Raw genomic sequence first — 15,019 nt, 5'->3', positions numbered from 1 at the left:
GGCTATTAGTTTATAGTCCGTGATTCACATTAGTTTTGGCTATCACCGCAATTAGGCTACTAAACGCAAGGCTTACCCAAGTTCTAGGCTATTCTGTTGCCACATTTATAATATTGCTATAAAACCTTCGTTAGTAACAGTCAATACTTTTGCCTGCATCAAATCGCGCATTCGCATTCAGTGTGCTACCATCGGTTTAACGTGAGTTCTAAGCGTCTTTGTATGCTTATAAACCGTACCCTTGCACCCTTCACAAACCGTAAAATAAAGTTTATTAGTTTTACAGTTGACAGTTCACCATCAGTCCACACAAACAATTCTGGTTTCCTTGCACTAGCCATTTCGTCGTAGCCTATTCTGTCTGTTTGTAAAGCGCAAGTTTTGGTCAATTTCTGTAAAGAAACAGTGCCACCTGGGGTATGAAGTAACGTGTTGAGTCGTGTTGAGATGGATCCGTTTGGACGCAAATATTCTTGATACGGTTCCAGAGAAGACGGAGGAAAAAAAGATCGGTTTGGTACGTGTGGACTAGGCCTTAGGGATTTCGAGAGAGAGAGAGAGAGAGAGAGAGAGAGAGATATGAATGTGTTGGGGGAGTCTTCTCCTCCTGGGTTTACAGTAGATCCTGTGAATATTGTGTTGAGTGTATCTGTTGGACCTGTTGCCTGTGATGACCGGATTTCTTGGCATTGTTTGAATTTGTTTAATGGAATTAGGTTTGGTTTGTCTGAAATTAGATTTGTTTTCATGAGCAATGCTGGGATGAATTCAGCTCTTGTTCCATAAATTGGCCTGGAAATGCTTGATCTCTGAGTTTACACTGGAAAAGGTCCAGGCCAGGCCTCTTCTGTCAGATTTTTGGAAAGCCTTTTCTTTTTTCTTTAAAAAAAAAAAAAAAAAAAAAAAAATGGGCATCTCCTAGATTGCCACATCGGGTCTTTGGCTGCCATTGAGAAACTACCATCAACTAAACATTGCCTACATTTGTATGGCATCTAGGTTTTCTTGGCTTGCAGTGTAAATTCAAAGACCACATTGTGGTGAGCAAAGACAAAACTCCACATTGCTTTTTACAAATGCATACCAGTAAGTCCTAGTTGGGAAAATGTAAACTTATAAACTGTAATACCGAATAGCATTTTTGACAAGATTTCCCTCTTACTCTTTTTGTGGTTGCTTTCTCATAAACCTCTACCAGCTCTGTCCAGGGTTGATTACATCACTCAGACCACTTCCAGTGTAGACATGCCTCCCACATCCAACCCAAATGCAAACTCATCACTAAGTGCTCACTGGTTTCACACCCTCTGTGCTGTCCCCCCCCACACTATATCTGATCTTTAATCCTAACACACACACACACATCCACAAACCAAAGTGATTTAATTAATCAACTCAACTCAATGGAGGATGGGCAGCAAATAAGGGTCAGCCTTGGGTCCAGGTTTCAGCCAGTATTGTATGACCACTGGGGTCACACTCCACCTGAAGTTATTATCAGACCCAGCTCATTTAAGGCCCTGGCCCTGAGCTCCAGGCTCTGTGAACCAGCAGGCAGATTCTGTGCTGACTCCCAGGCTGGCAGTGTCGGGCACCAGGCTCCCCTTTTTGGGTTGAGAGATGGCCCTGTTCCTCCCATGACCTCTGCACTGCTGCTGTGTGATCCTTGGCTTCTACCTTCTCTCCCAGGAGCTGGTGCGACTCCTCCAGCAGACGCTGCGGAGCACCCAGTGCGAGCGGCGCCCGGCTGCCGTCGCACCACCACCAGTGGCACCGGGAGACCCTGAACACGCCCAGGCCCAGGCCCAGGCCCAGGTAGATGCCTTCCTCCTGGAGCGTGAGGTGCAGATCCAGGGCCTGTGTGGGCACATGGAGAGGCTGGCACTGGAGAAGGAGAGCCTGCAGCAGGAGCTGAAGACGCTCAAGATCAAGGTGGGCGAGATCAACGAGCAGCTGGGAATGCTCATGGAGACCATCCAGGCCAAGGACGAGGTCATCATCAAGCTGTCCCGGGAGTCAGGCGAGGAGGCCGGACAGGCAGGGGAAGCAAGCTCCCCGACCGGCATCAAGGACCAGCACGAGCTTGACAACCTCAAGGTAGGGGAGCTTTAGGCTAGGTCTCTGATAATATCTGTAGCTCACTGTTTAACCAGTTCTATGGTGGTTGAGCTCACACATCATACAGAGCAAAACTAGTCTACACCAGTGAGCACAGAGTACACTAACATTCTGGTATATGATACATGGTATGATTAACTGTGATGTGTTATAAATATGTAATTCAAAGGTAAGGATGCTTTGGCTCTGCATAAGCCCAAAGGCATGGTGTACATCAGCCATCACCAAATGGCGGACCACGGTCCGAGTCCGGCCCGTGACGTGATCCTATCCGGACCCAGACCATAATAGCCTAATTTAGATTTTCACGAAAGATTTCAAAGCTGCGCTAAATGTTTCGTTGGTTAGGATAACAGCATTTACTTCAGGAGCTTCAGGAACCATCATTTCGTTTGCTGCTACTCAGCCAGTGAAATCTGTGAATTCGGATAAAGTCGAGTCAGTGAGTAAAGTACTCACTGACTCGACTAACTCACTGACCTACTATGGAGAAGAGACTGATAGGAGAGGAGACGGGACAAGAAACAATCAGATGGATATCTAAGTTAACGATAAGTAAGTTATTTTCAAATCATCGATTGCTCAAAGAGGAGAAAGCTAGACAGCGAGAACAGAGCTTTATATAACGATACGGGGGCAATACCACGCAAAACTGTCACGTCCGTAACGCCAACTAAATATGGATGTGACAGTTTTGCGCGGAATTGCCCTGGACCTCTTCTATATATTCTGAGACAGGCGATTTTAAGCGCCAATTTGAAGCACCTCTACTAGACAAAGCATATATTTTGAGCAAGCATAGGGTAGGCTAGGCCCATTCAACAGTGAACTGAGACCACAGAATATTTTTTACGATTTAAGAAGGCAATATGATTGATCCACCACAATCTAGTTAAGCCTACATGCATTCACTGCCCAACAACGTGATATTCCTGGGTTTCCAGGATTTCGGGTCAACATAAAAAAAAAAACTAAAAAAAAATTAAATTAAACTTGCTGATTAATGGGTTCAAGGAACCAGCTGTGGAATATCCATCCTTGTCTCAGCTCAAATTTTATTTTAAGTTCACGTTAAGATCTTAAAAATAGCCAAGGCTACTCAGTTTTTCTCCCCAATTAGGCTACTCTTATCTTGCCTTATTTCTCATCTATCTATCTATCTATCTATCTATCTATCTATCTATCTATCTGCTCCATCCATCCTAATATTATACATAGCCTAAACACGCACGTTAAACATTATGATGCTCCGGACCTTTGCTTGAGGAAATTTTCTGTAACTGGACCTCGCTGAAGATTAATTGAATACCCCTGGTGTACATGTTAAGGAGGAATTGGCATTCATCAAAGTACTAAATCAAGTAGTGAAGTTAAAGTCTACAAATGTGAGGACATGATGAGTACGAGTTCCTTTGAAGTCTTTAAAGAAATGCTTCAGAAGGCATGACCCAGTTGACATGTTTGTACAGTTATAGTTATTAGGAAGGGGAAGGAAGTTATTGAGCAATCAGTGAGTAAGCACAGGGTCACCTTTATGGTAAGTATACAGCATGTTGGCACTAATGCTAGCTTTGTAGGCAGTAATTTACTTTTGCAAAAGGCCATATAATCAAATAATAGCTTTTTTCTTTTTCTTGGATATGTTTGGTCCTGTGTGAGGTTGGGACTCTGTGGTCGTGACGCACTGTGTTTGTTCACCCCCAGGACAGTCTAGAGGGCTACAAATCCCAGAACAAATTCCTCAACAAGGAGATTATGGAGCTGACTGTCCTACGCAGGAACGCAGAGAGCCGGGAGAAGGTTTTGGAGGCAAAGGTAACACTGTCTCTCAGCTGTGTGTCACTGTCTGTGTCACCTGGTGTTTATGTTTCTGGGTCAAAGACGAATAAGGTGTTTCAACTAGCCAAAAAAAAGTCAAAATGTTACCTACACTATCGGTCAAAGGTTTTGAAAGAACAATTATTTGATGGTTCCTTCTTTTCTAACTATTTTTACATTGTAGAACAACACTGAAAACTCAAAACTATACAATAGCTCTTATACGATAAATTATTAAATAATTATTATGAATAATAGCATCAGGTCTTTGTTCCAATCTGTGACAAACACCATTGCCACAATTACATTCTGTGCAGAAATACAGTTACAGAAAAAAAGACCAGTTGATTGTCATAATTTGTGTTTAAAACTGGAAGTGGAGGGTACATGTGTACTGTAAAGTAGCAGAAATAGGGTGACCACCAACCAGACTCTGAAAAGGAGGACAAATTGTGTCTAAAAGTGAGGACAAATTGGCGAAAAGGAGAACACCCCCAATTTCCCCCAATAAGAGACGCGTGCGTGCGTGCATGCGTCTTTCCACATGACAATGAGGAATGTTCTGGCAGTTGAGGAAGTACCCGCTTGTTTTAGGAGCAATTCAAAATTAAATAGGTAGCTGACGTTCTCAGAACTGTTTCATGGGTGACCATGATGATATCATTCCTAAGAAACATGTGAAGGGAATATTGCTCAATGTTTCACATAGTATGTATAGAATACAGGAATATTGTGAAACAAGAAATGCGTCATATGCCTGCACTAGTGCTGTAACAAGTATAGTTCATTCAACAAAGCATACTTATTGTACCTTCAAATGATCGTATGAAAGAAAGGTGTTAAATCAATTATAAATCAATTAAGCAAATTGCTCTCTGGTCGTCTATCTTACTGCATTGACATTACATCTATCATTGATTAATTTACATGAGACTTTTATCCAAAGTGACTTACAAATGAGGACAAACATTCCAGCTACTGTATGTCGCAAAAGGAGACCTTACGGGGAAGCTACACCAGGCACATAACTGAAATGTTCCGTTCACGACGCTTAAAATACAGAAGACTGGTCTATTTTCTTCAAACATACATGCTGCGATCACGTCTGGTGTAGCTACTTCCATTAAGTTAATTGTTGCAGCAGACGGCACGCTTCAATTATGTGCCAAGTGTAGATTCCCGGTTAGCCTAACAATACATACTACTTGGCAAGCACAACAAGACAACCAAAGGATAAGAGTGCAGAAGTTTAGCTGGTGTGTGTGTGTGTGTGTGTGTGTGTGTGTGTGTGTGTGTGTGTGTGTGTGTGTGTGTGTGTGTGTGTGTGTGTGTGTGTGTGTGTGTGTGTGTGTGTGTTCTCTGATTGAGCCAGACATAACTCCAGCCAATCAGAAGTGAGCACAGAAGGGAGGTGTGTAATTTCATTTGTTGTTGAGCTGATGTATCTTCAGCCTTTCGCCAAAATCCCACGCGGTGCCTTTTAGTCAGTCCGTGGTGACCACTGGTGGACCCTCAGCACCCAAAGTGTTATTTCCTGTCTTCCTGTTATCAGCTCAGCATCTGTCTTATGGTTTCCTGTTTGCACATGTTTATTTAAGTTGACCGCGTGGTTAGGTGAGGTGCAAGTGTGTGAATTTGTGTCAGCAAATGTGTGATTGTGTTTTTTCACATTGTTTGTGTATATGCGTATCTTAAGATTGATCATGTGTGAGTGTGTGTGTGTGTGTGTATGTAGGGGGCGGGGGTTCTTTGTGTGTGTGTGTGTGTGTGTGTGTGTGTGTGTGTTTGCCTAAGCATTTGTGTGAACAGTTCTGTACAGACACTGTTGCAGCAACAACACCTCTGTGTGTGCACTGGCTTGCCATGTCTTTCTCACTCCTGCCCCTCAGTGCCACGTCAGTTGTGAGTGTGACTATCAGGCCGGTTCTTCTCCCACCCTTCTGTGTCTGTGTGCCTGACTGTGTCTAATTGGGTGTGCTGCTCTCAGTGTTGGTCATAATTATTGAAGATAATGGTGTTTTTGATGATGCTGGTTCTTTTGTTGTTGTTGATAGTTGAAGCTTGAATGTCATTTCTAATTTTTGTAAGTTGCTATGAAAGGGTCTGCTAAATTAATAAATGTAAATACTGTTGTTGTTCTTGTTGTTGATGTTGTTGTTGTTGCTGCTGTCGTTACTGCTGTAGTACACAGCCCTGGAGGCCAAGCTGTGCCAGGTGGAGAGTAAGTACCTGGTGCTCCTGCAGGAGGTGAAGACTCCCGTAGGCCCCACCTCAGAGGTCATCACCCGGCTGCTGGAGGACGCGCTGCAGGTGGAGAGCGGAGACCAGCATGAGCACACTCTCCTCAAGCCCCACACCGTCAGGTAATAGCTCACTCTCCTCAAGCCCCACACCGTCAGGTAATAGCACACTCTCCTCAAGCCCCACACCGTCAGGTAATAGCACACTCTCCTCAAGCCCCACACCGTCAGGTAATAGCTCACTCTCCTCAAGCCCCACACCGTCAGGTAATGGCACTGTTACAGCCCCACACCGTCAGGTAACAAAGCCATCACTTTTACAGCCAGCCCCACACTGTCAGGTAATAATTACAAGCCTACACGATCAGGAAACACTATTGCTATCTATTACTATTAATGCTCTACAACACTCTTACAACCCCACACTGTCAGGTAGTGATACGATCACAGCCCCACAGCGTCAGGTAGATATGACCATAATAGTGGTCAGGCATGAGATGCTGTATCCCATCTCCTACTCGTGTGTGTGTGTGTCAGTCTGAGAGTGTGCTGAGAGTGTTGTGTAACCTCTCCCTCTCTGCCTCCTCTCTCCAGTGAATATGACGTATACGGCTTTAAGACTCTCCCCGAGGAAGAGGACGAGGAAGAGAAACTGGTCGCAAAGGTGCGGGCGTTGGACCTGAAGACGCTCTCCCTGACCGACCAGGAGGTTTCCGTCAGCGTCAAGTGGGACAACTACCTGGCGGGCACCATGAACCGCGAGATGGCGCGTTCGCCCGAGCTCAAGGCGCTGATCCGCAGCGGCGTGCCGCACGTGCACCGGCCCAAGGTGTGGCGCTGGTGCGTGTGGCTCCACATGCACAAGGTGCGCGAGTGCCTGGCCGAGGACTACTACCGTGGCCTGCTCAGCCTGGCCCGCGAGAAGCAGAACCCGGCCTCCAAGCAGATCGAGCTGGACCTGCTGCGCACGCTGCCCAACAACAAGCACTACTCCTCGCCCTCGTCCGACGGCATCCAGAAGCTGCGTAACATCCTACTGGCCTTCTCCTGGAGGAACCCCGACATCGGCTACTGCCAGGGCCTCAACAGGTACAACTGCACCTTCTACTTGGATCTATTCAGCGCCCTTAGATGCACTATAGCACTGGCTTACATTCTGTTAAGTTGTAAGTAAAGAACATAAAGACGAAGAGCCTTGACCCCTATACTCTTTATGGTTATGGGATTTGGCAGACACTTTTGTCCAATTCACTTTATATAGTGAATTCAATGCTGTAATACTGGTACAATATTACATCAACTATTATTACACTATTTTTATATCAATTAAATATTGATTTCATAAATGTAATTGTGGTATGTGTTTCTATCTGTACTTCCATTTTTAACCTTCCACCAGCCCCACATAAACATATTTACAGTTTTTTCTAATTGCTTAAGCACATTTTTTGTAACTATGGCTTTTTTTGCAAAACTCTACACACAAATAGGAAAACCTTTCACCCAATCAGCAAAACATTGTAGTTCTCTTGCAAAAGCTAACACACCTTGCTTAACTCTTCACACCTTCGTAAAAACGGTGTTTTCGTATCAAACAGTAAACACAAGCCATCACAATAGTAAGCACACAATGTGCCAACTACACACTGATGGTATGAATAAAAAACACATCTGGCTTTTGCTTTCTCTGTGCACAAGGTAGACTGTCAGTTTGAGGTCATACTTTTGTCATAGTTCTGTAAACATACAGGGATTCAAACTTCAAGTATTGGTGTTTATTTACACACATCAAAACAAGCACAAGTGTGTTTTTCCAAGTCAAAACACAGTATCACCGAACACCGAAGTCCTCTTTCTCCTCTTCTTCCTACTGCTTCTTCACCTCCACGTCCTATTCTTCGGTGTTCAGTGCCGTATCCAGGCCTGACAGGACAATATCCCCACATGTAGACTGATTTTTTTGCCTGTAAAAGGGCAAAAATTTCTTTCTCTTCTTACCCTTCCTCTTCCCCCTCCTCATCCTCCTCTTGCTCCTCCTTGTCCTCTTCCTCTAACTTCACCTCCTTGTCCTTGTCATCCTCTCCCTCTCACTTCTTCACCTCCACGTCCTATTCTTTGGCCTCCTCTAATTCTTATTCTTCTCACTCTTCCTGCTCCCTCCATTGTGCCCATTGTACATTACCTGTGGCTTATTTATAGTGCTTAGGCTGATTGCAAAGTGAACTAATTATCTAACAGTTTTCACAAGTGTGCCAGAGAGTTGGCAAAATAGTGAAAATAATATCCATACATGTGTATAGATTTGCTAGGAGTATGTTGATCATTTGGAAATTGAGTGTAAAGCATGAGTTGTGTTTACAGTTCCGCAAAAAGAGTGCTGTGCAGTGAATTGTGCCTACAGTTGTGCAGAGTGTGTGTTACAAAATTGCAAACTGAGTGCAAAGCAGTGTTTGTTCTTTCAGTTTTTTGCGAACTCAGTGAGTGGTTTTGCTATAAGTATTAATATTTTAGAAACACGGAAATATTTAGATGCAGGTCATTGGGGTGTTTTCTAAGTTAACTCTTCTCTGGTGTCCCAGGTTGGCAGCCATAGCCCTCCTGTATCTGGAAGAGGAGGATGCCTTCTGGTGCCTGACGACCATTGTGGAGGTCTTCATGCCACGAGACTATTACACCAAGACCCTGCTGGGCTCCCAGGTACGGCACCGTTAACACACTCGCCTCCTCTGCTGTGTCCTTACCGGTCTGTGTTTGGAACCTCCACTTATCCACTCGATAGCGCACTACGTGGTGAATAACTTGGCCTATGTCTGAAGTAGATGATGTCATAATAGTGTGACGGGAGTCAGCTGGGTATGACTCTCTGGCGCTTGTGTTTGTGGTCCAGGGAGTTCTGTGTGCCCTCTGGTGTGGTCCAGCGGTGTTGCCTCTGGGTGACTCAGCCCACTCGCTCTGCTGCCTCGGCTGTAGAGGGCATTCATAACTTCAGAAGTGTACCATAGAACTTCTCTGTACAATCCCACATCAGGAAACATGCACACTTTCAGACCGGTGTGATTAATGTTGATTAATGCTATAATGTTACAGCAGTGTACTGATATTTATTTCATTGTTGCTTTTACATGTAGAACTATCAGTCAGCCTTAGAAACATTTTACTTCTTCTCCTCCTTAGTGCAGGGTCCTTGACAGTTGCAGAGTTCAATGCAGTATCGTAGCTTCCCTGAAAGTGGTTTTCTGGCTAGATGTTTTTCCCAAGATCTGTGAAAGCCACTCGATGGGCGCTAATGTGAATGATGGACAGACAAAGTTTTAAGTCTGACCAAAGCTAATTTAATAACTAGGCAAAATCCATTTGCTAATTTAACACCATGGGCAAGACCTTTACCACAAATATTGATGAGTCAGCCCAATACTCCCTGAATACCACCCAATAGCTTTAACTCTTAAAACATTGCTTGTTGATAGACTTTGTACTTCATGCAGTTTATATTAAGGCTCCATGCCTTTTATGTATTATTAATAATTAGTCTTGAAGTTTACTTTTAATAATGTATGCAGTGTTTTGTCATGGGTATCATTTACCAGTATCATGTGTCATATGACAGTGGTGATACTACTGGTGGTGATGTCAGACATTAATGCCTTTAATGATTTCTCAACTTTCAGCATGGTCTTTGATCCTAGTGTTTTTTTGCCCCATTCTGTTATTTTATGCCTCAAAGCCCCTGTCCACTGAATGATACCATGAGACAAAGACACTTGGTCTAAACCCTCTCCAGTCCTAAAGATGCGAGACCTTTTTTGCTACATTCAGGTTATTGCTCCTTGCTGTCCTTTGTGTGTGCACTCAGGCCACTCTGATGTTTTTACACAGTCCTGCACCTGGCAGTGTAAATGATTAACAGTAGTAGTGGCTCAGACCAAGGCACACGCTATATTCCATCCAATCCACATATGGGTTCAAGAGCAGAGAAGGGAGGGGTGTAATTTGATTGGCTGTTGAGCTCAAATATCAACAATCTGTCACCAGTATTGCACACTGCACCTTTACAGCAGACTGACTTCACCTTTGACCTCTTGACCATTGATGTATTTTTGAAATCAGTGTTTGACCTCTGTGGTGTTTTGTGTCTCCTCCCTCAGGTGGACCAGCGCGTGTTTAAGGACCTGATGTGCGAGAAACTGCCCCGTCTGCACGCTCACTTCGAGCACTACAAGGTGGACTTCTCGCTCATCACCTTCAACTGGTTCCTCGTGGTGTTTGTGGACAGCGTGGTCAGCGACATTCTCTTCAAGATCTGGGATTCCTTCCTTTACGAGGGACCCAAGGTAGCTAAGGCTGTTCTGCTGTCATCTGTTGGGTCAGGAGGAGGACCATCAGAGCTAACTCGTAAAGACTTGATGAGTGTAGCCTTGTCTATTTATTGCGCTTTTCTTAAGCTCTGTGGAACAGCTTTTGCTGTGTGTGTTTTCCAATCCCTCCATATAGATCCTTATTGTTGGCCCCATCCCATGTTAAATATATATCTTTAAAGCTATATTATATTAGCCTGGCGGGCCATCCTATATCATTGAAATGTATAGTCTGGAATCGAACCATTCACCTCGCCTCCAAGGGGCGGGCAGAGAATTGTCTTTCAAACTGCCTAGGCATGCAATAGGCCAGCGCTACGACCATATCCGTATCCGGTCGGCAAAACGGCAAATACATCCTTCTTCGAAAGGAATGACTTAAGTGCATTGTGTTGCTCAACTTTCAAAGAAAAGCACAAGTCCAACTCCTCCAAAGTTGACGCCAACGCCGATTCAAACAACCGCTCTTCGTTCGCCATAGCCACCTTCCTTGTTGTTCACCGTCGCAGGACTGTCGTTATCCTGTTAAGCCCGCCTTAAGACTCTCTAACAAAATAGAGCGCTGTGGTTGGATGACGTCCACGGCGTCAGCCAATAGAAATCCCTATGGTTTGATACTAGACGTACAGGCTGAGCAAATTAATTTGCCGCCGTTAGGGTGCGTCTGGATTTCTAGGCTAATATTATATCACTTCCGAGACACTCCCAAATTCCCACCTTGAATGGTAGAATGGTTGGCAGAATGCCAGAGTAGCTACGAGATATGTCTCATGAAAGGATAGCCAGTGAGCGTTAAAGGTGGGAAGGAGAAGTGGGTGGTGGGACTGTGAAGGAGAGGAAAAGTGAAAGGGCAACAACCGCTCTGCTTGAAGAATCACTTTGAGTCAGAAACTCATTAAAAAGTTGGGCGTCATGTTGGGCCAAGTCCAGTCCGGCCCAGTAATTACCACAGCTCGGACAAACGGATTGCTCGGGCTTGCCAAAGCGCTTCCGTGGAGAACGACCGGGAAGACGGATGAGCAACAGTAGGTCCCTTGCTAAATGAGCTGTGTGATTGGTCGACACGGCTGTCACTTCTCTAAAGAGAATGTTCTGTCCTCAGGCTAAAAGAGCAAATGGAGAAAGAACAAAAGAACAATCGGTTTAGTGCGTCAAGAGCAATATTAGAACTCTTCTGTGCCAGTTTCAGGGTTATAAGGTGTCATGCCCGAGATCAATAAATGCTGAGCTAAATGGTGTTCTCTTTGAAAACAAAAAAAGCCTACTCTCTCTCTCCCTCTCTCTAAAAGCCTGCTCTCTCTCTCTCTACCTCCCCCATCCCCTTACCCTTCAGATTATCTTTCGCTTCGCCCTTGCCCTCTTCAAGTACAAAGAGGAGGAGTTTCTGAAACTACAGGACTCCATGGCCATATTCAAATACCTGCGCTACTTCACCCGCACCATCCTGGACGCAAGGTAGGGCCTGACGGACACTAAATAAAAAATGTCAAATAAAATGAAATACACAACTCCTGTTTAGTTTTCTGTACGGCACCATGCTATGATATTGTTGTCCCGATGTTGCATTGTGGGCGTGGAGAGAGCCATTCAGCTGTCTGCTCTCTGTGCTGCTCCCCTACAGGAAGCTGATGAACATGGCGTTTGTGGACATGAACCCGTTCCCTCTGCGGCAGATCCAGAACCGCCGCACGTTCCACCTGGAGAAGGTCCGTCTGGAGCTCACTGAGCTGGAGGCCATCCGCCAGACGTTCCTGCGAGAACGTGAGAACTCCCAGCAGGGCCGTGATGTCATCAGCGACGACGAGGAAGACAACTAGACACGCTACAGCCAATCAGGGCACACGACTTTTGTTTTGGCCCAATCTGTTTGGGTCTTCTGGAACCATCCAGTGTTTGATTGGCCCATCATGCAGCTTTCCATCCCTTCAAGAACAGCGTTTCCAGTCATGTGACTCAGTCAGAAGAAAGGGATACTGAATGTTAGGGGCTAGTATCAGTGTCACAGACTTCCCAGCTCCTGGTGTGGTTTTAGCAGGTGTGCGCCTGGCTGATGGACCAAAGACGCGTGTGCAGCCATCATCACCCCAACAGTATTTTTGGCCAGACCTTCACGGCTAGTCATTCTGATTGATTGTGTTTGCTTCAGAGTTGACGAAACCGCAAACTGCATCTGTAAAGTTTGGATGCCATCCATCAATGCTTCAATGCGAATCAGTATTTTCACAGGGAAGGAATTTAATCCTAATTAATTCCTTAAAATTCTTGCAATATTCTCAGTGATTTGGTCATGTTAGTGATTCTTGTCACATTTGTTTGTACAAGAACAATTACACTTATGTATTGTTATTTTACTTCCATGTTTATGTATAATACCACTTGATAATTATGTGCATATTCCACAAATCTGCTTTGTTTTTAATGAGCTGCTATTATCCTGGCTCCCCCCACCCCCACTCCTACCCCCGCTGTCAGTGCATCGCTGGCGTTTGTCTCTTATAAGGCACTTGAATCACTTTACCCTGGCAGCCCAGCTGCTGCCAACATTGTCCTTGTACAGTCAAAACTAATTATGACAGTCATTTCCAGTTGAAGGTCAGACTAGACTCTAGATGATTCAATCCTAAACTTCTATGCTTCTAAACTTTCCAAACTTCTAGAATGCATTGACCAGAGTAGCTGCTAAGAGGCCTCTCTGAATCCTCTTGGATTTAAAGTCAATGGGTTTAAGGTCACGCCCCCCCATCTGATCCCTCATCCCTCTGCAGCGTATACAAAATACTGCTTTGGTTGTTTTTCTTGAATGCTTCTCTTAATTATGTTACACAGCAGCTGTGATGCTCTGCAGTAGGACAAAACTGAACTAGGTTGGAAGAACCTAATTTGAAAAATGCCATTGCTTGTTTTGGTCTGGATTGGTTCTCTAAAATATATGGGTTATAAATTAGGAATTTGCTTAAGACAAATTTTACAATGCAGACTACAGTGTTTGATAACTGCTCACCTTAGTTGCCTTGCTTCAGAGGAAACATTGCATTCTATGAAGATGTCCCTCCTGCCAGCCACTAGATGGTACTAGTGCGCTGATGATCTCCAAGCCTCTGTTCTGATGTTTACTCACCGCTTGAAAAGGACTTTTTTGGGAATCAGTACAAAAAGGACGTACATTGTGTTTTAATCAAGGATAGCACATTTGATTAGGGATCATTTTGTAAAGACTTTGGACATGCCAGTGCCAAATTTTGTTCACAGAAAAAGTGGAATAGGACCATCAGAGCTCACTCATGAGGGACTGTTGTATAGCCTTGTCAGTTTACTGCACTTTTCTTCAGCTCGGTGGTCCAGTGTTTAATCTCTCTGTTTCCCAACCCCCCTTTGCCTTGTTTGTTTTCAGTGTTTCCCTCACCTCAAATCGTGTATGCCTTTCATATCATTCCTTCAAAATCAACTTCTTTTACATTGTCCTTGCTTCTGGTTCAACTTGAATGTATCGTTTTATGTATTAAACAAGCTGGACCAGTAATATTTTACAAAGTTTTTTCTTTAGTCATATAACATTTCTGTAAGCCCTTTTCTTGAAGCCCTTTTCCTACTATGCAATATGCAGAGCTGTCCTAGTACAATCACATGTTGAACAAGAGAAAATTACAACTGTGAATTTTGAATTTCTCTTTGAGAGCTGGTCTCTCAAGTCACCATTTACTTTCAAAGCCCCTTTTTGCACAGTCCTAACATTATCTTAGTACAATGCTGGTACAAATCTTGTTACAGTCAAGTTTAAATTTAGTTCGAATATAGACATAGTATTTCATCATGTTTCACATCAATAAACTGTACTGTACTCTGTTATCGACTTGATCTCATGATCTGCAACCTTATCCTGCAGCTTCCACTCCCAGGCTGTGTCTCTGCTCTCTAACGAGTCCTCTCCTCCCAGCGTTTCATCTGCTGCAAATGTCTCAGAGTTGCTTGTGTACTGTAGAGTTGCTGATGAGTTGTTGTGACTTAAATCATATAAGCTATGATGAAATTTAACTTTTTTTTTTTTTTACAGCTCAGCATTGTAACAATTGCACAGGCCTCAATGTGGACATCCATCTATCCTACAGTATCTAAAATGCCTGCTACTGCTATCAATGTCAGTGAGACTTTTCTGATGGCGTCTGTGGAGATTTGAAGTGATGAAATTTGTTCAAAATACTATTAAGTAAAAAGTAGTGTTCCTTTCTTTTGAATGTTACAGATAACCTGTGACATGTTACAGTGTAATCTTTCTTGATCTTTCATATAAATAGCACGATTACTCAATAAACATGGTTATTCTGCACTCTGCACAAGTAGTTTTGCCAAATGTGTCTTACCGGTATTCCATTTTTACATCTTAAGGGTTTCTGAGGTTAAAATGTAGCAAGTCCTTGTACTGTGAGAGGACGGTGTGTAAGTGAGAAAGTGTGTGTGGGTGTGCATGTGTGAGTGTGAATGCATATGTGT

General features: G+C 44.0%; 1 protein-coding gene across 1 annotated transcript in view; it reads left to right on the top strand.

Annotated features, from left to right (window-relative positions):
- tbc1d2b (TBC1 domain family, member 2B) overlaps positions 1-14,859 on the top strand; it is a 28,367-nt gene extending 13,508 nt beyond the window's left edge. Inside the window, exons 6-13 of the mRNA XM_042110570.1 lie at positions 1,690-2,097; positions 3,823-3,933; positions 6,121-6,299; positions 6,771-7,265; positions 8,756-8,873; positions 10,322-10,507; positions 11,865-11,986; positions 12,153-14,859. Of these exons, the coding sequence (XP_041966504.1) occupies positions 1,690-2,097; positions 3,823-3,933; positions 6,121-6,299; positions 6,771-7,265; positions 8,756-8,873; positions 10,322-10,507; positions 11,865-11,986; positions 12,153-12,348 (1,815 nt within the window). The 3' untranslated portion in view covers positions 12,349-14,859. The remainder of the gene's footprint in view (positions 1-1,689; positions 2,098-3,822; positions 3,934-6,120; positions 6,300-6,770; positions 7,266-8,755; positions 8,874-10,321; positions 10,508-11,864; positions 11,987-12,152) is intronic.
- Positions 14,860-15,019: the final 160 nt, after the last annotated feature.

Source organism: Alosa sapidissima, chromosome 11 (genome assembly GCF_018492685.1).
Source record: "Alosa sapidissima isolate fAloSap1 chromosome 11, fAloSap1.pri, whole genome shotgun sequence".
NCBI classification, from domain to species: Eukaryota; Metazoa; Chordata; class Actinopteri; order Clupeiformes; family Clupeidae; genus Alosa; species Alosa sapidissima.
This window is presented reverse-complemented; position numbering and strand designations above follow the sequence as displayed.